General features: G+C 36.2%; 1 protein-coding gene across 10 annotated transcripts in view; it reads left to right on the top strand.

The window, feature by feature from the left end:
* LOC120328321 (carbohydrate sulfotransferase 9-like) overlaps positions 1-24,594 on the top strand; it is a 40,934-nt gene extending 16,340 nt beyond the window's left edge. For 2 of the 10 annotated variants that reach the window (XM_039394769.2, XM_039394770.2), the window contains exons 2-8: positions 12,155-12,268; positions 12,732-12,842; positions 19,238-19,450; positions 20,630-20,766; positions 22,709-22,908; positions 23,544-23,774; positions 24,184-24,594. In XM_039394769.2, the coding sequence (XP_039250703.1) occupies positions 12,155-12,268; positions 12,732-12,842; positions 19,238-19,450; positions 20,630-20,766; positions 22,709-22,908; positions 23,544-23,774; positions 24,184-24,338 (1,161 nt within the window). In that variant the 3' untranslated portion in view covers positions 24,339-24,594. Of the gene's footprint in view, positions 1-7,384; positions 7,406-7,894; positions 8,043-9,259; positions 9,549-12,154; positions 12,269-12,731; positions 12,843-19,237; positions 19,451-20,629; positions 20,767-22,708; positions 22,909-23,543; positions 23,775-24,183 lie in introns of those variants that run through there. The other 8 variants (XM_078114502.1, XM_039394772.2, XM_039394771.2 and 5 more) reach the window with 8 other exon arrangements.
* The last annotated feature ends 1,322 nt before the right edge of the window (positions 24,595-25,916 follow it).

Genomic DNA, 25,916 nt, shown 5'->3' with positions numbered 1-25,916 from the left:
GTACAAACTATACTGAAGGTCATTTTTTTCTTTGTCAAATGCCGTATGCCACATGTACAAAGCCCCAGTGTCTTCATTGCTTTAGTGTCCCAGAGACATTTTTGAGATACGGGGAGTGAAAGTGAAATGGGCTGACAGATGGGTTTATATAAATTGTACGCAATAGCATATGATTTTCAATGTGTCTACATACGGATGCGTTTTATCGTATGCCTGTCTTGACAGGCTTATTTTTGCAAACGCCTTTTTTATTTCCGGTCATAAAACATTGGTAACTCTAACAATACATTGCTGAACGAGTTCTTAATGTGAAAACGGCTTCGATTGTTTTGCGAATATTTCTGCCACAAAGTAGCTCGCTTTTATGTATGTATTATCGGCGGCGCGTCAATAGGGCCAACCGGGGCAATGCGCCGGTTGTTTTTTCGGTATAATAAAAAATATTCGACAAATACCTCAATATCGGTTGCACAGACTGTCTACACTAGCCATATTCTCCCGACATGGTTCATTTTTCGCTCGCAAAGCCTTCACCGAACGTCGACGGGGCGACGCCGATTTTGCCCCGGTTGCTCATTGTATATCGTATTCTCTCTTTTATCTTCCACTCGCCGCGTTTGTCTCGTTTGTTTTCTGTTTCTTTTACTAAATCATCGGGGCTAGCCCCGAAATTATGACGACACAATGCCGACGTTTCTTACAACAACGTGTTGACATATTCACGCATTCCTTCTCGTTCGTTGGTTGCTTGAAGAGTTGATAGTTTCCTCGCCTTCGTTTTTGTCGCTTGTTTCGCTATTTGAATCAGTTAGGGACCTTTAGTCCATTTGCTTTCGATTTTCCGAATTCCTTTTGAGCTCCTCACTTCTTTCCGACTTCGCATTTCTTAGCCTTAGACCTCGTAATGAATAAGGTTGATGCACTACTTCGCACTCCGTTTTCGCTGCTGCCGTGGAACAAAAATTAGAGGTAGAACGTCTTGGGCCTTATCATTTTGACGACGAGTATTTCTTCCGCCGACGCAGAGCGAACATTCAGCACGCTGAAGCGTATTAAAACGTATCTTAGAAACACAATGAAGCAAGATAGATTAAATTCCTTGGCTGTTTTATCCATTCACAGAGACGTTATTTCTGGGATGCATGACTTTAACCAGCGCGTTATTGAGCATTTTGCTTCCAAGAAACCGCGGCGTGTTGCATATATGTTCAAGCAGTAGAAGTCTAGCAGCATATATATCTATGAGTGAGCGACGCATGTCCTTATCTTTGCATTAACTTTCCTTTCTTCATCGTAACGTTTTAAACCTTATTTTAGGTTTTGTCTGCTTTCCCGAAGTTTCTGTTAATATGTCATTGTATTTATCTGGGTAAATATTGCCTTTCCTTTTGAAAGAGTCTTCAAAATAAACTATGTCTATATTTATTAATCCCTTGACTTGGACCGGTTTTAAAGACACTTTCTTATCGTTAAAAATTGTCGCTTTTGCCGATTGGTTGTTACCGATGGAATGGTTTTTATACTCATAAAATGATGGGAGAACTTACAGCGCTCATCCTGTCCTCGTAGATGGGGATGACTTGGTCCCGCAGTAGCTTGCCCCGGTTGTCAAAATGACCACGCGCCGCCACTGGTATTATGGATTTTATGTATGTACGTAGCAACTACGGCGGCGTTATATATTGATATCTCCTCCCAGTTGGTTTCGATTCAAAATGGCACTCATGGCTCGTTTGAAAGGGCTGCCAGTGCACATTTCAGGAAAATAAACAACTCGTTTGTTCACATCTTTTCATACTAAATTGCTCGAATGATAGTTATACCTAATTTTTTTATTCAATTCTGAAAAATACAGCGCGGGCCACATATGGCCCGCGGGCCACGGGTTGGACGACCCTGTTATAGGATATGGTAGACCTCAGTAATCAAATATCGTCATCTCGTTCGGTTTGCATTTGTACACACCCATAAGATGACGAAAAAGTAGTCGATTACTTTGATATTCGATTCGTTCTGGACAACCCTACCTCGACTTATTTAAACCTCTGAAAAAGAAAAAAAACGTTAATAAAGGGGATCCGCGAAGTTAAACTTTTCGAGCAAGAGGGCCACGATAAAAAAAAAGCGACGTATGGTTCGCAAAGTATCGTATATATATTGTAAAGAAGAACTACGCACGTAACAGACTAGCGTATGTATTGTTAATACCATGTACCAAGCGCTTGTCTTGAAAATGACTATAATCGCAATGGCAAAGTTGTGGTGGCTAGATTCATCGACACATTCATTTTGCGCAAACCTACTAAAAAGTAGGAGATGTTCTTACGTAAATTGATTCGGAACCAAACCCTATATAGTAACTATAGAAAAAAAAATTTATGGAGGTAGGAATTCTTTGAGAATATATATATTTGCTTGTGTAGCGAGGACAGAAAGGCTCCTCGTAAAATCGTGACCATATCTCAATATTATTTCAAAATTATTCAACAATACCTTCATCTCTTTTGAATGATCCATTTGTACGTTGGCTCGACCTGAGTTGCGAAAGTTATTTACAAATAAAAAAAAATTTTAAACTGTGTGAGCAAGAATAGAAATATGCTGATATATTCCAGTGATTGACAAAATAAGCAAAGTGCCGAGATACCAATTAAAAGTGAAAATATGACTATAATTAGAGTTCCAAGCGACTCCTTTCGCGCTAAGAACTATATTCAGGTTAATTTGCTTTATTTGTAGTATATAGTAGGGTGGGGAAGAACGGACATGCGGGGTAATTCGGACACCTTTTTCGATTTGATCTCACAGCGACACCATGTGAGCTTCGGTCGAGGTTTCAATACTCGTTTGTTACGTGACCAATAGAAATTTCATTGGAGCGAATACGCCGCCATTATCGCAAATCTTGGCAGGCGACAGGCGATTTTCTGAAAAGTTCGATTTCAGAGCGGCGAAAAATTGGGTATTACTGTTATAGTGACTTTCAGCCACAATTGTGCGACCCAAACACCAATTAAAAAGGTAATAGTCAATTTCTTTTCTTTTTTACTCTAGTTTGTGAGGTGTTGAAGGCGTTTTCATAATATGTTTGCGCTGGTGAGTAGCTGTAAGAGCTTAAAATAGACTTGATGTCGTCGTGTGTCCGTTTTACCCATAATAGTTCAGAGTGAACATCAGGAGAAATCATGTAACTCATTAAATATTAGTTCAGTGAGTTTGCTGATAAATATGATATTTAGCGAGTAAAGTAGTGAAATATATTTTTACTAAGTTCCCGTGGTTAATTACCCATGTTTTTAGATTTTATTTTCAGCTAAAAAAAAATTACTACGGAGCTTCATAGAGGTAAAATACCATACCATATAGGCGTTAAGAAGGAAAAATGGAATTGATTAAGAACTCGTTAAAAATAACGAGGGCGTAATATCGAATTCTTCTAAGAAATGCGCGGTCTCGTCCCGGGGCCCCCTCTCAGAGACGCCGCTCGGACCATTGAGCTCATGATATGAATTGAACAATTTCGCGCATATCATCACAGTAACATTGTTTGGCACCGGTGCTATTAATTTAGATTATTAACATGTCTTGTAATTTAGATTGAAATAGATTGTCTTGTATATATTAGCGTGGATTTTCTTGGTCAGTAAAAAATATAGTTCGCTTTCGAATGGGGCCCCAAGTTTCACGATGCTCGTTATGCTTCAGCTGTGTGCGTACTCGCAATATACAGCTTCCTTTGATTGCTACTACGCAAATAAATAGGCTAGTTGGAAATTTGGACTAATGTTTATATCTTAATAACAATCGGAATTTATTTTAGATCATTTTTCACTGTAGTGCATTATGAAAGCCTTGCAAAACTTTAATACACGGAGGATCTTCCAGTGTCCAACAACGCCAGTGATGTAACAAGGACTAAGTCACATTCATTATGTTATATGCTTGTAGCATCACAATCCCACCCAAGCATATATGAGGTCATAATATAAAGAATATGTGGTCCTTATAAACTAAAGTACAGGTTGCCAGATTATTAATAAATTCTACCATCTACAAACAGTTGAACGATTAACTATTCATTCCAAGTACCCCAATGATCCCTTTGTTGCATTGTTTGGTCGCAGTAGCTATATAATACTTTCGTCATCGGGGCTTTCAGTCGAAGCTTTCGTTGCAAGCAGGGACGAAGTAAAGACATTGTGACAAATTCCCGATTTTATCACTGCAACCAAATGTATTTACAAGTATTTATTGTAATGTCAACTAAATTTCGTGTCCCTTCATAGAACTATGATTGTTCATGTTTAAAGATCTCATTGGATAAAATTGTTGAGTAAGCCTAGTTGATATTATTTATCAAATTTCCAGAATATCGTTCATTTTAATAAATTAAGTCCGTTAGTGTCAACGTATAATACAGTGGTCGGCAAACTTTAAGTACTTGCGGGCCAAATATACACATTTCCGGTAGCGCGCGGGCCGCAGTATTTCCGCCTTCGAACATTAATCTTTAAATTATGGCGCATTCGCACCTTCTATTGCTGCGTTAAAGGCCTGCCACAATGAGATGTGTATGTGGCGTTTTTAATTTTATTATTCAAGAATACATTGTTTTCATTTACTTTCTATCAATGTGAAGGGTGATGTTTTTATGGTAACCTGCGTCCAAATGACGATCTGACAAGCGTGTACAAAATTTATTCCAAGTGTAATGCATTTCAGACAAGATGCTCGTAGCAAAATGTGTTTCCGAACGTGCACATTCCACATTTGGCACTGTCGCACAGAGTCAGACTAGATGTGGTGCAGTCCTGGGTCTCTGGGTCGAATTTTCGATGACACGTTTCGTAACGAATTTAACTTTGAATCCTTTACTAACTGCGATATTGGCTGGACATGACAAGCAAATTGGTTTTGGAATGCGCAAGGAACAAAAATATTCTTCCGTTCAAGTGTCACGTCTTTTGATAGCCCGGAATCTATATAGACGAGACACAATGAAAACGTATCGAACGCGCCACTCTCAGCCCCTTTATCCACAAATAAGACACATGCATAAATCAGCTTCTTTTTTATACACTTGGCAAAGAACGTTTTTCGATCCACATATGGCCCGCGGGCCCCGGGTTGGACGACCCTGGTCTAACGTTTCAGCCTGTCTATTCGAAACAACAAAGACTCTAAAGACAATCTATAACAACTATCTTAAGATACACTGCCTCATATCTGTATGTATTGACGATATTCCATTTCTAATACTGCAAAGAATAAATTGGAGACATTTATGAAATGAAATAATTGACTTATTATACCGGGAGATTTGCTAAATTTCTGTCGGTGATGATATTTTCTATTATGTTTTTTGGTAATCCCTTTTAAATAATCTGTATTTAAATATTGAAGTGTCTCAAGTGAGGTTATTACTTTTACGATTTTGGTTTTTCTCCGACTTTCCCCTGACCCGTTGTGATGTCACAATATTTAGGAAGAATTTGCGCCGCTCCGACTGAAGAGACAGTTACGGCGTATCGTTCACTTTGAGACCCCATATCTGACTGTTGCTTTAATATTTTCTTTCCGTTTTCCTTTGTCTAGCCAACCTGAAGTGAACAGAATTTAAATGCATCAAAAACTAACACCATTCGCCAGTAGATGATATTATATCGTTTTAAAATAAGCTGATGAGCACTACCAAGTTACTTAAATTTGAGAGTCATTTGTTTGTCATGTTTCAATACTCCGCCGAGCTTCTGCCAATCGATCCTCCGATTCGTATTTGATTGTTAGGGAGCCTGACAAGCATATATCATGGTCATTTCGCAAGAATCGTGTCTGTACATTGCAGCCAAAGATGATATTTTACTGCTGAAAGTATTGCAGTATTCCCTACTGGATTGTATTCCCAACTGGAACGGTAATTTTTTTATAATATTGTCAAAAGAGTTGACGTCACAAAGTGGTAATTCTTTCAAAGCTACGCTTTCTATAGTTTTCCACAGATTGTTTAAAATCCCTATTTTTTTCGTTTTGGTCACGCTGTTTTCAATCGTTATCGGATATCCATCCAAGCATTTCCACGTAAAGCATTGGTTCGTATATGAAGGTAAATATTCGAATTAAACATGAGTTTCACTGATAACAAGAAACGTTATTTTATGTTTTTTAAAGACCTTGTTGCAATTGTTGTATGTTCCGAGTAAAGCTTGTAAAAAGCAAAGATTATAAAGAAAAACTTCGCATCACGATTCCCATATCAATAAACTGGCTGTTACATGTTATAACTCGTTTTGACAAACTATACTGAAAGTCATTTTTTTCTTTGTCAAATGCCGTATGCCACATGTACAAAGCCCCAGTGTCTTCATTGCTTTAGTGTCCCAGAGACATTTTTGAGATACGGGGAGTGAAAGTGAAATGGGCTGACAGATGGGTTTATATAAATTGTACGCAATAGCATATGATTTTCAATGTGTCTACATACGGATGCGTTTTATCGTATGCCTGTCTTGACAGGCTTATTTTTGCAAACGCCTTTTTTATTTCCGGTCATAAAACATTGGTAACCCTAACAATACATTGCTGAACGAATTCTTAATGTGAAAACGGCTTCGATTGTTTTGCGAATATTTCTGCCACAAAGTAGCTCACTTTTATGTATGTATTATGGATTTTATGTATGTACGTAGCAACTACGGCGGCGTTATATATTGATATCTCCTCCCAGTTGGTTTCGATTCAAAATGGCACTCATGGCTCGTTTGAAAGGGCTGCCAGAGCACATTTCAGGAAAATAAACAACTCGTTTGTTCATATCTTTTCATACTAAATTGCTCGAATAAAAGTTATACTTAATTTTTTTATTCAATTCTGAAAAATACAGCGCGGGCCACATATGGCCCGCGGGCCACGGGTTGGACGACCCTGTTATAGGATATGGTAGACCTCAGTAATCATATATCGTCATCTCGTTCGGTTTGCATTTGTACACACCCATAAGATGACGAAAAAGTAGTCGATTACTTTGATATTCGATTCGTTCTGGACAACCCTACCTCGACTTATTTAAACCTCTGAAAAAGAAAAAAAACGTTAATAAAGGGGATCCGCGAAGTTAAACTTTTCGAGCAAGAGGGCCACGATAATAAAAAAGCGCCGTATGGTTCGCAAAGTATCGTATATATATTGTAAAGAAGAACTACGCACGTAACAGACTAGCTGTATTGTTAGTACCATGTACCAAGCGCTTGTCTCGAAAATGACTATAACGGCAAAGGCAAAGTTGTGGTGGCTAGATTCATCGACACATTCATTTTGAGCAAACCTACTAAAAAGTAGGAGATGTTCTTACGTAAATTGATTCGGAACCAAACCCTATAAAGTAACTATAGAAAAAAAATTTATGCAGGTATGAATTCTTCTTTGAGTATATATTTGCTTGTATAGCGAGGATAGAAAGGCTTCTCGTAAAATCGTAACCATATCTGAATATTATTTCAAAACTATTCAACAATACCTTCATCTCTTTTGAATGATCCATTTGTATACGATGGCTCGACCTGAGCTGCGAGAGTTATTTACAAATAAATAATTTTTAAACTGTGTGAGCAAGAATGGAAATACGCTGATATATTCTAATGGTTAACAAAATAAACAAAGTGCCGAGATACCAATTGAAAGTGAAAATATGACTATTAGCAGAGTTCCAAGCGACTTCTTTCGCGCTTAGAACTACATTCAGGTTATTTTGCTTTATTTGTAGTATATAGTAGGGTGGGGGAGAACGGACATGCGGGGTAATTCGGACACCTGTTTCGATTTGATCTCACAGCGACACCATGAGAGGATCGGTCGAGGTTTCAATACTCGTTTGTTACGTGACCAATGGAAATTTCACTGGAGCGAATACGCCGCCATTATCGCAAATCTTGGCAGACGACAGGCGATATTCTTAAAAGTTCGATTTCAGAGCGGCGAAAAATTGGGTATTTACTGTTATAGTGACTTTCAACCACAATTGTGCGACCCAAACACCAATTAAAAAGGTAATAATCAATTTCTTTGCTTTTTTACGTTAGTTTGTGAGGCGTTGAAGGCGTTTTCATAATAAGTTTGCGCTGGTGAGTAGCTGTAAGAGCTTAAAATAAACTCGATGACGTGTCCGTTTTACCCACAATAGTTCAAAGTGAACATCAGGTGAAGTCATGTAACTCATTAAATATTAGTTCAGTGAGTTTGCTGATAAGTATGATATTTAGCGAGTATACTAGTGAAATATATTTTTACTAAGTTCCCGTTTTTAGATATTTAGATTTTATTTTCAGCTAAAAAAATTACTACGGAGCTCCATAGAGGTAAAGTACCATACCATATAGGCGTTAAGAATGAAAAATGGAATTGATTAAGAACTCGTTAAAATTAACCAAGGCCTAATATTGAATCCGTCTCAGAAATGCGTGGACCCGCCCCGATTTTCGGCCATTTCAGGGACGCCGCTCGTAAGAACGATTCACGGACCATTGTGTTCTTGATATGAATTGAAAAATTTTGCGCATATCATCACAGTAACATCGTTTGGCTACGATGCTATAAATTTAAATTATAAAAATGTCTTGTAAATTAGATTTAAATATGTCTTGTATTTATTAGCGTAGATTTTAATGATCAGTGAAATATAGTTCGCTTTAGAATGGTACCCCGAGTTGCTCGTTATGCTTCAGCTGTGTGCGTACTCGCAATATACAGCTTCCTTTGATTGGTGATACGCAAATAAATAGTTGGAAATTTAGACTAATGTTTATATCTTAATAACAATCGGAATTTATTTTGGTCATTTTTCACTGTAGTGCCTTATGAAAATCTTGCAAAACTTTAATACACGGAGGTTATTCCAATGTCGAACACTACCATTGATGTAACAATGACTAAGTCACATTCATTATGTTATATGCTTGTGGCATCACAATCACACTTAATCATATATGAGGTCATATTATAAAGAATATGTGGTCCGTATAAACTTAAGAACAGGTTGCCAGATTATTGATATCTTCCAATTTATTTAAAGATTCACAACAAATTTCCTAAAATTTAGGAAAACATATTTAACTACGCGATATTTTAATTCATCCGTACGAATTCATAATCAGTTCTAAAATTGATTTCATGAAGAGATTGAAAGGAAGATTAGACTTTGTTGGTCTCCGCTTCCGTATAGTTTATACTCTTTTCAAGGAACTCCATAGGAACACTCCATGCTTCATAGGCTTTCTTTACTGAAATACCCATCGAATTTGTTTCCACCGAAATTTTCGCTGGATTCAATTTGGCAACGCTTGTTATATGAGGGTACACTTTCTTCGGGTACAATGAATAATGGTTTGATGGCAAAGGGGTTCCTATTCTGTCTTTAGGGAAAGGAGATAACTTAGCATCACACATAATCATATTTTACGAGGCAATAGCATGGGATTTCCCAGATATGTTGATATTCTGTAAGTTTAGTCGGACTCCAGCATTCTAAAAATGTATTGTAGATCTCAGTCGGAAAGGTAAGGAGGTACCAGTCGTAACTACGAATTGTCAGATATACTGTAACTTCAATCAGTTTTCACAATTTGAAAATGTAATAATATGAACCTAGTAGGTGATCAAAGTCCCTGTGATTAATAATCGTTTTCAGAGAAACTAGGCGTTCTAATCACTGCCGTACCATACAAATAACCATTGTCGGGTTATGGCAACAATTTGTATTGTACGGCAGTGCTCACGACACAAACTTTCTTTGGAAACAATTAAACAGTTAACCATGCAAATTTGTTTACTTGGTAACTCGCTCGCATTTGGTAACTTGTGACAAATTTTATTTTTGTATTCATATCGGTGAGAAACATTGCAAATTCGAACCGTTAAGCACTACTTCCGGAAAATATACTCCCGACAGAGTTTCAATTGTTAAAAGCCAATCAAGAGTCATCCATACGTGAAAGTTACCGTTGTGCAATTAGTCGAATTATGATTAGAAATTGACGCTAAGCTGTGTATCTCTGTACCATCCACAAACAGTTGAACGATTAACCATTCATCCCAAGTACCGGCTTTGGTGCATTGTTTGGCCGCAGTAGCTAATACTTTCGTCATCGGGGCTTTCAGTCGAAGCTTTCGTTGCAAGCAGGAACGAAGTGAAGACATTGTGACAAATTCCCGGTTTTATCACTGCAACCAAATGTATTCACAAGTATTTATTGTAATGTCAACTAAATTTCGTGCCCTTTATAGAACTATGATCGTTCATGTTTTAAGGTCTTGATTGGATAAAATTATTGAGTAAGCTTAGTTGATATTATTTATCGAATTTCCAGAATATCGTTCATTTTAATATATTAAGTCTGTTAGTGTCAATGTATAATATAGTGGTCGGCAAACTTTATGTACTTGCGGGCCAAATATACACATTTCCAGTAGCGTGCGGGTCGCAATATTTCCGCCTTCGAACATTAATCTTTAAAATATGGCGCATTCGCACCTTCTATTGCTACGTTAAAGGCCTGCCACAATGAGATGTGTATGTGGCGTTTTTAATTTTATTATTCAAGAATACATCGTTTTCATTTACTTTCTATTAATGTGAAGGGCGATGTTTTCATGGTAACTTGCCCGTGGTACGTCGACCAAATGACGATCTGACAAGCGTGTACGAAATTTATTCTACGTGTAATGCATTTCAGACAAGGTGTTCGCAGCAAAATGTGCTTCCGAACGTGCACATTCCACATTTGGCACTGTCGCACAGACGAGATGTGGCGAAGTCCTGGTCTCTGGGTCGAATTGTCGATGACACGTTTCGTAACGAATTTAACTTTGAATTCTTTACTAACTGCGATATTGGCTGGACATATCGAGCAAATGGGTTTTGAGATGCGCAAGGAAGAAAAATATTCTTCCGTTCAAGTGTCACGTCTTTTGATAGCCCGGAATCTATATAGACGAGACACAATGAAAACGTATCGAACGCGCCACTCTCAGCCCCTTTATCCACAAATAAGACACATGCATAAATCAGCTTCTTTTTCATACACTTGGAAAAGAACAGCTGTTTTCTTAGATACACAATTAAGTCACAAAGCATATATCAACAATAAAAGACTAATTTCTTACCAAACGTTTTCCGATCCGGGTGGCTAATACAATTACAATAAGTATATATAACAGGTAAAAACTTTTGAAAACCAAAATTAACTCGAACGACATACAACTGATGCTACTTGTTACAAAACAAGCGCCATATAGCATCTCTTGTTATCACACGAATCCGTGTAGAGACAATAATAAATTTAAGATCAATTTTTAATTCATGTATTAATAGAGAGGCCATAACTTTTGTACAAGCGTTTAAGATTTTCTAAAACTAAATTGTAACAATTTTAGGCAATTTGGAACTTTTAAATGTCGGGTCGTTCAAAGGAACGCAACGAAATCGCTCGCGGGCCGCAAATAAAATTGAGTCCTGAAACAGTCAATGACTCGTAGAATAATGCAAAAGAAGGATGCACTACTGTACCAACATCTTTACATCCGAGGTTGCTTTAACTTGTCTAAATTCTTCCATTAGCTAATGTATATTTACTGGCACAAATGCACCGGCGTCTATTCATCTCGAATGACTACCTGGTTAACAATTTTCATGTCCGACCTGGATCAGTGACCGGGCGAGTGGCCGTGGTCCACCAAATCGTTTTATCGGCTTTCCTTTTTCAGGGGTTAATAGTAAAATTTTGTGCAACTAAATGGGCAAGGTTGCCATATATATACCTTATAGAACTCCCTACGTATACATAGTCCTAATTCCGAACTACACTGAAAATTAAAATCGAGGTTATTTGCTATGGAATATACCTTGTATGCTTGTCATATTTAAATAAAGTTCAAACTTTTTATTTGAAGTAAACTTGCGACCCGTAAATTAGACCCCAAACTGACTCTTTTATACTCTGATATGTATAAATTATAAAATAAATTTTATTCTATGTGAGATAGAGAAAACCCATCCCGGAAATGAAAAATATTAGCTAATTAAAATAATGGAAACTTGACTTCAGATAAAAAAAAAAAAATCTGTGATGCAGCCTTATCAAATGAATTTTCCAAATATTTTCAGGAAAAATTTGAAAGAATGAAAAATATGAAACATACCGTTCTTGTGATAGCATTGTTTTGCGGTGTTGGACTATACATGCAGTACCATTGGTCTACCAATTACTATAAAGTGCAGGTGAGTCATGTTTTCAGTATACAATGTTGACACTTAAATGCAGAAATAAATTGATCTAAAATTTTAAATGATAACGATGCTCCTGCTATTGAAACAATAAATTGTGCCATAGCTAGTCCTATCATTTTCTTTGAGTTGACATTCATTCATGGCGATTGGTACACTGACTCTATTATTTTGTTTCCCAATCTCGTTTGTATATAATTCAACACAAACTCACAACACATGTCAAACCCAAATTTATTGTCGGAAATAATCTATAGGGAAGCTGGTTTTCTGCTTTGTATGTAACACAAAATCGCCAAGTCACCCGTGCAGTAATTTTGATAATATTACTAAACTAATTGTACATTACAGATAGGCTATTCTTTGGGGAAAACAAATAACTACAATATGTTATTTTAGCATCAGAATTGGAATTGCTCGCCAATATCATTAAAAATAATTTTACAATTCTTTTGAGATTATGTCTGAACAAGGCAATAACAAGTCAAATGCAAATCAAGTTCAGTGGAATATAATGAACTGCCTGAACCTAAGTGAAGTTACAGAGGTTTTGAATGTACATAAACAAGTAAATATCCATAACACCGATATAGAAAAATAATTCAGATGATCATAATTATATGTGAATGAGATTTGACCGCCGGTGTACAAAAAAAAAACTTTCCTGACATAGTTAATTTGTTGACTGTGGTTTCTTCTACCCTCTTTGATGTTAATTACGGTAATTAATTTTTTTTTTTTAATTTGAACAGAGTAATATAACAAGTGGCCATTCGAAAAAGTTATTGTAATTACAGAATTACACCGATTCTTAAGTCACATAAGTTTGATTTACACATTATCGCTTGTCATAGCCGAAAAGAATCAATGAATCACCTGCAAGGATTCGAAATAAACTGCTAGTGAGTTTGGTGAACGAAGTCTGATTATAAAAAAGTTCACGCAAATTGACTCCATACTCTGATTCGATGTGGTCAAATGTAGCGGTTGAAAACTCACATGGTTTACTTCTGGAATGAAGTTGAACATTTTTAGATGGTAGAACATTCGTACTTTTTGATCAAAATTTACAATTCTAAAGAGATATTGAATTTAACTTTAATTGACTGGGCTATATACCAATAAGCACATATTTCTTTCCAATACACCTTACGGAAAGCACAATTATCCTAATTGAAACACTGTGAATGTTCGAATTTAACATTTGAACCCTTCGATTAATTTATATTCACAATTTTGAAGAGATTTTGAATTAAACTTTAATGGATTGTGCAAATCAATAAGGACATCTTTCTTTTCTGTACATGCGGAAAGCATGATTCTCCTAATTAAAAAAATGATTTGTAAAAAAATATAGTTAGCTTTTAAATATTCGAATCCATCTTATAGTTGTGAGTTGATTTGACTTGAAAATGATATTTGTCGAGAAAAACCCATGACCAAAGAAATAAATTGCACCGACTAAATCACTAGTTAATAATAAAGCCATTTGAAAATCGCTTCCAGAAACAATTTATGCGTGCGACCGACGAAATGTTTAATTCGTATAATTTATGCAAAATAATTCAATGATTAACTTTTCGTATTATTGTCTGAATTATCTCTTGGTAAGTTTGTCATTTATCCATGTGAAGCTATTAAATTTTTATATCCCTCACTTAGGCTTGCACGTAATTTACGGATTTACGTAATTATTTTGAGTTACGGAAGGGAAGTTACGAATTCCGTAAAGTCGTATTTATTGCATTGAAACGAGCTTTCTTCAAAGCAGTCAATTTCGTCGATTGCGAAAAATGAAAGCTCAACAAGTAGAAGTTAGAGTTCCGGTATTCGCAGCCGTTTTTCTCTCTCTTGTTACGTAGGTGAAGGAGGGCATGACGCGTTGCCATTCACTAACCTATTATCAACTTCTCTGGCATGGTCAATGTAAATTATTAACGTAGTTAAGGGGGAAGAACTGAGTAGGGCCGTTTGACGCCAACACACCTGGTTTTAACTTCTCCCGTAACTTAACCGTAGATAGGGATGGGCAATGTAGAATAATTTACTATTCTAGAATAGTTAAATCGAATCCAGAATACCGAATCCTATTCTATTTTCATACTTATTCAAATAGTGGGAATTTCTACATTGCTGGATTTAGATGGTAAAAAATTGCAAATGTATTACTTACTATAAATGTATTATCTATTTGGAAATGTCCTGAACATTGCATTTCATTTGATACTAAACAGGCAGTTCCCAGGACAATAAAATTTAGGAATGTTCTGTTAACGGTTTTATCGTTATATATCAGTCCGGACTTGGCCTTGCGCATGATGTTTTTCACAATTCCTCTCAATATTTCGGCCATATATGATTAACTGTCTTACCAAATGCGGCAACTTATTTTGATTTATCGTCTACTTGAATACCACCGGCACTCGACCAAACTTGTGTCAATCTTGGCCGATAGGATCGCCGACTTGAGTTAGCAAATAAATGTCGTGAGTGTAAAATAAATGTCACAAAATGCATTGTTTTGCGATATAACTTTTGTATTTTCGGAGAAGGCATATCATATAAGTTCGATATTTAAATTATACTCAAATAAATAATATTTAATCTAAATTTATCGCAAATAATGTTTTAAACATTCAGTCCGCGAAATGATTAAATGTAAAATGAAGCATGGTAATCGGAATATCGTCAATAAGTCGACATCAATATTTATTATCATAAAATGCTAACAAGGCAGTAATGTCGGATAATGCAGAAGACGCTGCAAAAACAAGTCTTCGTCGCGAGGAAATCGCAAGTATAATCAAATGAGTGAGTGAATACGCTCGTCGTTGGTTAATAAATTAGGAACCCTTAATTTTTATTCAGTACTAAGGTGGTTTTAAAAAACTATCGTTTCCATAAATAACCGTATACCAGTGTCGGTAATGATAAAATAAAATTGATCGCATAAAAATGGGACGGTTAATTTGCGAAGGTGATAAAGGAAAACCAAAGCTAACACAAAAGATAAAAATCAGAATAAAATTAATTTGAATTCACTCCTTGATATTTGTCTTTAACATCTGCCGATGGCGTGTAGTACTGCCAAGAATATGAAAACCCAACTTCAATGTCCCATTCGGAAAAGAAGTGGATTCAATTGGTTGTTATGATAGGTTTAAATGCGTGGAAAAATATCGCAATTACGGGGTCATTACGTAATTGATTTTGCCGTAATTACGGAATTGATTTTTGTCAATTACGTGCAAGCCTACCCTCACTAAAGAAAATATACGACTGTTTACATTGTTAGGATTGATAATGAACTATGAGCCAAACAAATGTGCATATACCACTATACACCAAATCAAGTGAAGTACATACACAGCCACACATCAAAGCATATACATAGTTACTCATGTGGTTGATATATACATCATGATCACAGCTCATTCGGAAAGTGAGTCAATTTCTATTCGAGAATTTCTATATTACACTCACCAGCTGAACGCTAGATTTTCAACTCATAAATTGCTGTGACATAAGGTTCACCTGAAATGTACTAGCATCAGTGATGTTATTCAGAGAAGTGTGTACATGGAGGGAAAATGTCCTTCTTTGGCGCAAATGGACATAAGGAAGCTACTAGAAAGTTAAATAATATATAAATATAATATAAAAAAATTCAAATTTTTAGTGTGTAGAAGATTTTTCACAAAAAGTTTTGCTGTTATATTTTATTAGAATGAAGGGGTTTAAGCTTTATTCCGTATTGTCTGACCGTATCCATACTCTTTGTGCGCCGTTTTTTTCACTAAACTCGGAGTTTACAGAGGCATTGCCGTACCAATACCAATGCGCGACCATCGTGTCCGTCCATATTGCTCTCTCATATTGTAATTGGAAAATTCATTTTAATTAATTTATCCCTTAGCACCTAATTTTTATGACAACTCCCCTCAAAAGCCTGAACTTCAAACACATTCTCTAGATGCGTCGGGGAACCAGAAAATTGCAACATGTGAAAAGGGTATTTGCGTTGAATGATATTTTGAATCGGTCTGCCGCTTTTGTATTGTCAATGGGTGTACACGTCCGCCCACTTTGTGGAATGAATAGAATATATTACAACATGTTTGATGGTAATTTGCACTGAATATCAAATCATTCAGTTTGCCGTTTGTGTGCCAATGGCGATCAATAGTCTTTTCAACGAGATATTGTACTCAAAAAAGAAATATTGTACTCAAAAAAACGCTAAGGTCAATCGACTAACAGCGGGTTCGATTTTTTTAACCTGATTATTTGAAAGCTTCATTTACTAAACACCAATGTAGCAATTCACGTCGGTATCTGCAAGTCCGCGGTTACGGAAGAAATGCTGGTATAGTCCGACGCAATGGTGACGCAATATGCCCAAATACATGGTGACGCAATATGCCCAAATATAGAAAATTTGTGGGAAATATAGAGGCGTATAGGATTTAGAGACAAATTGAAAAATCCAAAAGTAAGTAGCGTTTTAGCGACTTCTATTCTAAGCACAAATTGAAACTCTATCAGTCCATTAGTCGTCGAGAAAGGCGATTTTTTATAACCTCAACGATAACAACAACATTGCAAAACTATCCATAGACCCATTTCGTGTCCAATAAATTGTCAAAGACCCTTGCTGTTGCAAATGCATTTCCGATAATGTGAACTGTGATTATGGCACCATCGAATCTGTATGTATCCTGACGACTTTTTTGATAAGCCACCTGCGTCATATGCGCCACAATTTGTTAGTCCGCTTAGAAATACTTCCTATACAACGGGTCTATAATTTTTCCTATAGTTGGCCGCATTAAGAATTTATATAAAAAAAAAATTCCAATATATCTCGTTTAGGTGCGCCTAAAACTCAATTGAAACTTAAATATTTTAAGAGGTTCCATTACATTTGAACCCACGTACATCTGAACCCATGACAATTGCACCTGTATGCTATCGCACCTATGGAATTTATTTTTGTTTTTCGGATAGTTGAACCCATACTAACCCTAACCCATGGGTTTTAACACCCGCATATAGATTGAACCCGTGGATATGCACATGGGTTCAAATGTACGTGGGTTCAAATATACGGTCACCATTTTAAGAAATTTACCAAATTAACGCTGGAGTTCAGTTGAATCACTTATGACGACAAGATGACATTCTTCATTATCTGTCTGCACAGCTTGATTAAATGCAAGACGCATATATATACGAGGTAAGGCTAGAAAGAAACGGGACTGACGTCACAGATTGCGCAACACGATTAACCATCGGTAATCAACACTTTTGCAGTGTGGCGTAATATGTGTTATTAGTTTAACAGCTGTTTTGACACAATATCGCAATTATTTTTGCTTTTCAGGATCCATAAGTGAATGTGATAAATTTCTTGTTGAAAAAAAATGCTGTGCGAGGTCTGATTGAGTTTTTTGGCAATAGGGGGTTCATTTAAGGAATGACGACTGAGCAAAGAATTAACATTAAATTTTGTGTCAAACTTGGAAAAACGGCGACTGAGACTTTGAAGATGTTGCCTGATGTTTATGGAGATTCTTCCATGTCCAGAACAAGAGTTTTTGAATGGCACAAGCGATTTGTGGAGGGTGGGGAGGATGTGGAGGATGATCCGAGGTCAGGGAGGCTTGCACGTCCACTACTGATACCAACATCGAAAAGGTTTGGCAGTTGGTTCGCAGTGACCATCGCTTAACAATTCTCGTCATTGCCAACGAAATTGGGATGGACAAAGAAACGGTCCGCACCATTTTGGTTGACACTTTGGGAATGCGAAAGGTGTGTGCCAAAATGATGCCAAAGGCTCTTGAGTTGAATGAGGAGCAGAAAGCTCAACGATTGAATGCATGGCGAGTTGACATGCATTTTTCCAAGTTTGACACAAAATTTAATGTTAATTCTTTGCTCAATCGCCATTCTGCAATTGAACCCCCTATCGCCAAAAAACTCAATCAGACCTCGCACAGCATTTTTTTTCAACAAGAAATTTATCACATTCACTTATGGATCCTGAAAAGCAAAAATAATTGCGATATTGTGTCAAAACAGCTGTTAAACAAAGAACACATATTACGCCACACTGCAAAAGTGTTGATTACCGATGGTTAATCGTGTTGCGCAATCTGTGACGTCAGTCCCGTTTCATTTTAGCCGCACCTCGTATATGCGCTATTGTCTCTCTAGATAGGAGGAATCCATCTCCTATCTAGAATCAAAGAACACTTTTGCTACTAACAATATTTTTCCTGCTGCTACACAAGCAGAGGCAGCCACCAAAGGTTGACACCATCACATCAAACCTTGAATACCCTGGATCATAACAATTCAATGCATATATATCACATGCTCCGTGATAAACATTTTTGTAAGCTCATCCAAATTGGAAGCAATATTTCGCCCAAAGATCTGGGAGATGTATTTTGAAACATGTGAAGTTAAATCGGAAAACAATTGCGCGAGGAATCGTGGTGTTTTTTAATTAACTAATAGAAACAATCAGCAATTTATCTGATTAGTGTAATTAAAAAAAGTTACCTATACGGACCATGTATTGGGCGTATATGCACATTTGGTTTGCTGTATATGGCTATTCGTTGCTTGTGGATGCGTATGTTTGGATGTATATGTACGTCACGTTAACAAGCCGACTTGTTTTAGCTTACTGCAATATACAGAAACTTATCTAAACAGTTGAAGTTTAACTACTACTTTATGGTTTTTATTATATACATTGAGTGTTTAACGAGTCCTCGACTGATAAATAAGTTGAGTGCACTTGGGATTATTGAATTTTTCATCGTGTTTGCGTTTACCGGATGTTAAAAATGTCGTCGATAACGCATATCGTCTGAGGAGCAAGTTTAAAACTTCGCTATCAATAGGTTTTCGTTAAATAGGAATTTACATGTATATACTCATATTGTTCAGGTGAAATCTGAAATCGAGAAGCCAGACGAACAATCCATTCCGAAGAATTTAAGCCCTAACATGAGCGAAATTGCGGAAGAACGTAGTATACACTTGCAGACAATGTGTAAGAAACTTGGATATGGATACAACAATGGTACTTTAAGTGTATCGACGTGGATGGGTAAACCTATGTTAGCGAGGCCACGCCTATATTATTCGGATAAACACAAGGTAAAAATGGAACAAAAAATTATTGCGATTAGACAATATATTGCGCCAATGTATGTTCTCCGACCCCTGACCCCGAATATAATTAAAAAAAAACTATTGATGTAAGCGACAAACCATCCTATATGTTTATTATATGGATTCAAAATATTTAGCCACGCCATTTAAAAATACTGAAAGCTAAATTCAGCAAGGGAATAGCAGCTCTTTCGAGACAATTTTTAGATTGAGGCAACTAAACTAAAATATTTTGAAAATACAACCAAAAAATGACAAATAGCACGCAAAGCGTGGAATGTTTGCATTTAACCATACTTGAAAACCTGACAAAATTAAACAAGGAAATCGATGCTCTGGTAAACATTCGTTAATATCATTGATGAGTATTTTAAAATTATTGTCAGTTGACCGTACATAGACTACTATGTATACCTTTTGTGGCACTCTCCTAGTGTGTGTACCAGGTTAGGATTAGGCCATAATTTTATTCCGATTTTTTTTTTTATATCAGTTCTATTACGAGTTCGGGGACTGTCTGTGTTAGCCGAGTGAATATACCCCCTGTCCATAGGTTCAATTCCTTTACATAACTTGATGTAAAGTGGGCGAACAAAATTAGTTATCTCCACATTGGTACACACACTTCTGGAGCGCCCCCTTCGTTTCTTATAGAAAGCTATAGCCACAATGTTTACATTCAGCAATCCATCTACCGGTATATTGTGTTTGCGTTTCTACCTTCGTGAAATATAATCAGGAGATAAGATAACAAGATAACATTAAAGTACTTAAAATATAATTAGTATAGTAGTAGTATCCTGGTCTAGGAAAGTGTATTCCAAAATAATGATAGGTAAGTAGCTCAAGTAAACTCACATGTTAATAATATTTCGCTTACTTGCCCAACGTGCCTGTTAGTTGTAAGTATCAGTTTAGTTCAGTTACCTATTTACTCAATATCGTACCAGCATCACAGTTATGCGATGTAGCAAGTTGATCTTAACGTATTGACTATTTCACAGAATCAACATCATCCTTCCTATTAATGATAAATAAATAAAAAACAATGTGCTATTCCGATAATAAATGAGAAACGGCCACATACACGTCTCATTGAGACATACGCTTAGTGCGGCATTTCACTCCCATCACACTTCCACGGAAATTTTTTTACTTTCACAGATTGTAGTATGTGGAGTTCCAAAGTGCGGAAGTACAGAATGGAGAAAAGCATTACTTATTGTGGAAGGAGATGTGAACACAACATTACCCAGTGAAATTGAGCACGAATATGCATTCACGCAAGCTAGAAAAAAACGGTTAGTAAATAATATATAACGATATTCCATGAAAAATAATTCTTTAGCAAAGAACGAGGCATGCATGAGAGTAATGCGGAAAAAAGAATTTTGACTCTCAGTTTATAGTAGAAGATAAATTTTTGGATCTGTAGAATCCCGATTCCAATGCTTAATAGTGTGTGTAGTCGTATTTTTATCAGCTCTACAATTAAAGTATTTTAGCTAAAGTAAACTGTTGTAATACTTTTCTCAAATCCTATTTAAAAAGTTTTCAATGTACATAATCCTAAAGGTAAATATTTTGTTATATATATGATCTTTTCACAGAATATTAGCCTTCTGCTTCCAGTGATTTATTTGAGACAAAACGATAGTAAATTAAATCTCTAAATTCTAAATGCTGATTTGAAGAGAAGCGAAGGTGCAAGATACGAAAGTATATTTGTCGGCCTGGTGTCTCTATCATAGCATAGCACTAAATTAAATTTAAAAAAATCAAATTTTAATAACAGTTTTATTTGATGTAAGAATTATTTCACTAACAAAATTTACTTAGTATGCTTGGGCTGTAGATAACCTACATGATTTACTAAAAATTCTAACATGTAATAACATATAAACACGGTAATATATCTATTTTACATCTCAATTATCATGATGGAACAAGAAGTTTGGTGATTGGAAATGCCCATGAATGAGGTCTAAAATGACGAGTCTATCAGGGCTAATGCTTTACGTAACGTTCCAATAGGAGTAGTAGTTTGAGATTATAAAAGCAATGGTGAAACATCAGAAGTTTAGTTCAAACGAAATTGTTGGTGTAGACCACGGGTCGGCACGCGGGCCGGACCGGGCCGCGACATTTCATTGGATTATAGTAGCGAAACGTCTGTTATATTTTTTACGTAACAGAATTTATTGGGAGACACGTGTAAACTAAATTCTATTACAAACTCACAAGTTTAAAATTCACAATTACTCGTTTGTTTAGCCTATAATTTAATTATAATCAGACAATTGAAACAAAGCGCAGAAAAGTTGATGCTAAGTAAAAGGGTTCAATGGCGCAGAAAATATTCAAATGGAATTTTTTGAGGTGCAATGCAATAGGGCAATAAATAGGTTCTACTGAAGTATGCGCACCAAGATGTCGCACAACCTGAACCCTAACCTGGTTACAACCTGAGTACAGGTTGTGCGCCATCTTGGTGCGCATACTTCAGGAGATCCAAAAAATCTTTATTCTATTCGAAAAATGTATCACTACTTGATTTTTATAAAAAGTATCTTCTTGAGGGAAAGCTTTATCCAAATTTGACAAATTATGCGAAAAAATTCACATTGATGTTTTGAAGTATACATGTGAACAATTATTTTCGAAAATGAACATCACAAAAAACAAGCGGAGAACTCGAATGAGTGATTCCCATTTATATAATGTTTTGATCTTGGCTTCGTCCAGTGTCCCATTCAGAAAGTGTTTCCCATTTAGTGATGTCGAAAACGTATCAAGCGTGATGCAACAAAAAGTGTCACATTAAATGTCATTTGTAAATTTTTTTCTTCAAGTAAGACGAGTTGCGCAGTTTTTGCGCGCTGCTTAAAATTTCCATTTCTGATCCGTGTGAAAAAATTGTGATTCATCCGGCATCCATCTGTTCCGTTTTTAACTTTTCTAAAAATAGAATTAACATGTGGTGATGGTGAAATTTTTTAAAATTAGAAAAATTTTGCCAAAAAACATGTACAGCAGTCCCAGGAAGTGTTGTAAAAATGTAGAAAAACATCCTTTTGTGAGAGAATTTCATTTTAACTGCTGATAATTTTAAAGTGACTGATCCACTGGTTGAAATGGAAAGCGAAAAACCAATTTAGTAAACCAAGAATAAAATGAGAAAGTTCGGTAATAACATTCTGTGCCAAATAAATTGCTCAAAATCTAAATTGAGTTATTATGTAGGTTCTTATGGGAACGGTTCCAAGGCAAAACACCACAAGCGTACGAAGAAATGAATAAAAGACTGAATAATTATTATCGCATAATGACAGTAAGAGAACCATTGGAGCGTGTTGTATCTGCTTACATCGATAAAATGTTATCTGGGGGATCTGGAGAGACATACTATAAAGGTCATTCAGAAAGAATTCATAAAAATTTTGGTGAGTTGCTTAGTTCTATCAGAGATGCATACCTTTATTTTTTGCAGCCTTCTTAGTATCATAAATCATCCCAATGAAAGATTTTGTATACATACATGATTAGTTGAATATAACAATTGAATATAAGTGCACAACGCACATTCCCGCACAGGTTTTCTACGGCGGTTAACGTGACTCTCCTGTTGGTTGTCTTTCCACTTTGAATTAATAGATCGAACTTATATATGAAACGGTACGCGTGAGTAAAAATCAAACAGTGCGATTCTATCGACTTCACTATCAACTGAAATGTCTAGAAGGTAGAAATTGACATCGACTATAATTATAAAAACTTCTAACTAAAACTACACAAATTTGAATTGTGATCGATTCCTGCAGTTTAGAAAAATTGATCTTATCCACCCACTCTCCGCTGCTATGAAATAATCCATGAAAGTTAAATTTATTAAAAGGAGAGTGAAGTTAAAATTGTTTCGAGTATTGTACATTTAATATCTCAAATTTATGTGAATATGTAGATATTACCTCATCATTGTCTGTAAATCAATTGCAAACTCGTGAGAATTGGTCTATTGTGCCACCTGGCGGTCAAGGCTTTAATCAAAGATATCGTTGCTATAAACTTGTCTTTTCAGCACCCAACAAGAATTCCCCAAGTTTCAAACCGGGCCGAGCTACTTTTGAAGAGTTCGTTGACAGCATTATAAACAATCCTGGGGGTCTTGATATTCACTGGAAATTGTATAATGGCATATGTGATCCGTGTCATATGCAATATAATTACATTGCAAAATTGGAAACAATTTCGTTGGATTCTGAATTTCTTTCAATGAAGTCGGGAATTGAAAACCAACTTCTTTTTCCAAGTATGTGTTTCATGTAATCAGTAGAGTCGATTGTCGAATTAAAATATCAAATAAATGATGAAGTACGAAAAAACATAGTAAGAAGTAGTAGAATGTGGACATTTTTTTCTCCATCAACAGATTTGAAGTATGCTGTCATGAAATAAAGCGGATGACATGTTCCGAGTTAAGATATATCTATGACTTTTGGGATTATGATTTTCATTGGTAAAATAGTAGTTTTTGATTAATTTTGAATAATCTCCTCATGAAGAGGATGTATAGAACTTTCAGTATTATCAACAGAAAACATTGAAGTCTTGTATTGGATCGGTAATTACTGTACCGGCGGCAGAGATTTACACGGCTGATTCATAATAAACAAAAGTTACCAGCTCACATTTTCAAACTTTGAATTTTTTTCTTGCAGGAAACAGCAATGCATCGGTAAGTTTGGAACATAAGTGGAAAGACAAATACAGCGTGTACTTGGAAAAACTCCCACCAAAAAAACTACATGATTTGTATTTGGTATACAGAGAACAGTATAAGTTATTCAACTATCCTCCTCCGCCGATATTGTAATTTGGAGTAATATTTATTTGCACATTTATATTATATTTTATTTAATTACTTCTAATTGTATGATGTGTAGAATTGAACGGCCCCGGGGCACAGTTTTGCTATAAGTATAATCATAATATTACAAGTATCCTGTCTGAAATAAAACAACAAAATATGTGCCATGGCTGTTAAAAGTACCAGCATCTTATTATTCTTTTCAACTATTTTACAATTGTAGAATGTACGTTATAAAAAGCAGCAAATGTGTTTGGTTTTTGGAAGGATTGGATTTTTACGGAGGCGGGTTCTGTATGAAACAGTAGATAGTTCACCATGACAAATTCCGACGAGCACAACACCAACACAATCAAGCTCGCGCTATTACAACTAGGCTGTGTTGTTGTTATATGTTGTAAGGCGCTTACAACTTCACAGTCTTTTGCGCCATTGATCGATTCGAATTAAAAATCCTATACTAACATATTATACAATATTTACAAATAAATAATTATACAATTAAATCACTTATAATGAGCAAAATCCTAAATATTTTTGCCCGTAGACAAAACAAATTGAACAACAGTTTCAATAACGTACATGTTACTAAGCACTTCTTCGGATGTCAGTTCCAAGCAATTCTCTGATGATAATATTGCTGACAATGCATTAGGTAGTGGGCTACGGCCTCGGGTACAAAACACTGTTCGCAATATCCGTCGGAATGACAGCCAATTTTATGTACATTTGCATTCAGGGCGCAATGACCGGTTTACGCTCGCAGTCAGAACAGGTGAGCTCAAGCACCTTACTGGACACCCAATATTTGTCTTCTCCTTGATCAATTTAATGCCCAAAGTGCACGATATTGGCCTTAGAACTAACACTTTGTTTAGTAGTATAATATAACATTTATTGCTGTATCATCGCACTTGCTGATTGTGGATGCAAACCGTCACGTCTCGTTATTCAACTGGGAGACAGATGCTGCCGACTTCCGAATGTGCCGGCTTGGTATCGTTCCAAAGGAAACTCGTTTTTTAAACATAAACGTCGTATTAGGATTTTATGTTTGATGGGGAAAAATTTGGAGTGTTAACAAGAATCACACTAAATGACTTAGCGGGACTGGATGTGTCCCGCGGGCTTGCGGTCGCACACCCCTAACCTAATGCGTTTCGAGTTTTTGTAGACAATTTTCATTATCACTATTGATGCGTGAAATTCTGACTCCGGGGAAATATAAAATTTCGACTCTGAATCGGGGCTATTTGAAAATACGACTCCAAGAAAAATATATCAAACTTCGACTCCGCAACACTGGTCGGCTGTATACGTATATACCGCCACTTCACATCTTACTACTGGTGCACTGATCTCTGGTGTGACAATCGTCCCGTGTTTAAAACGACCTGCCTACAAGATCTGAGGTTCATTGAAGTTTTGTCGAATATCAAACCTGTTACCGATCTATTATAATTATACACTGGCCAACACATTTTTGCTGCCCAAGGTTTCTAAGCTGATTTAGATTAATTTGGGGGTGCTGAGTCCAAAATTCACACTCGTTTTTTTTCATCAGGTCAAATTTTTGAAATATTT

Source organism: Styela clava, chromosome 7, assembly GCF_964204865.1.
Source record: "Styela clava chromosome 7, kaStyClav1.hap1.2, whole genome shotgun sequence".
Classification (NCBI taxonomy): Eukaryota; Metazoa; Chordata; class Ascidiacea; order Stolidobranchia; family Styelidae; genus Styela; species Styela clava.
Note: the sequence above shows the minus strand (reverse complement) of the source record. Positions and strands in the feature narration are given on the sequence as shown.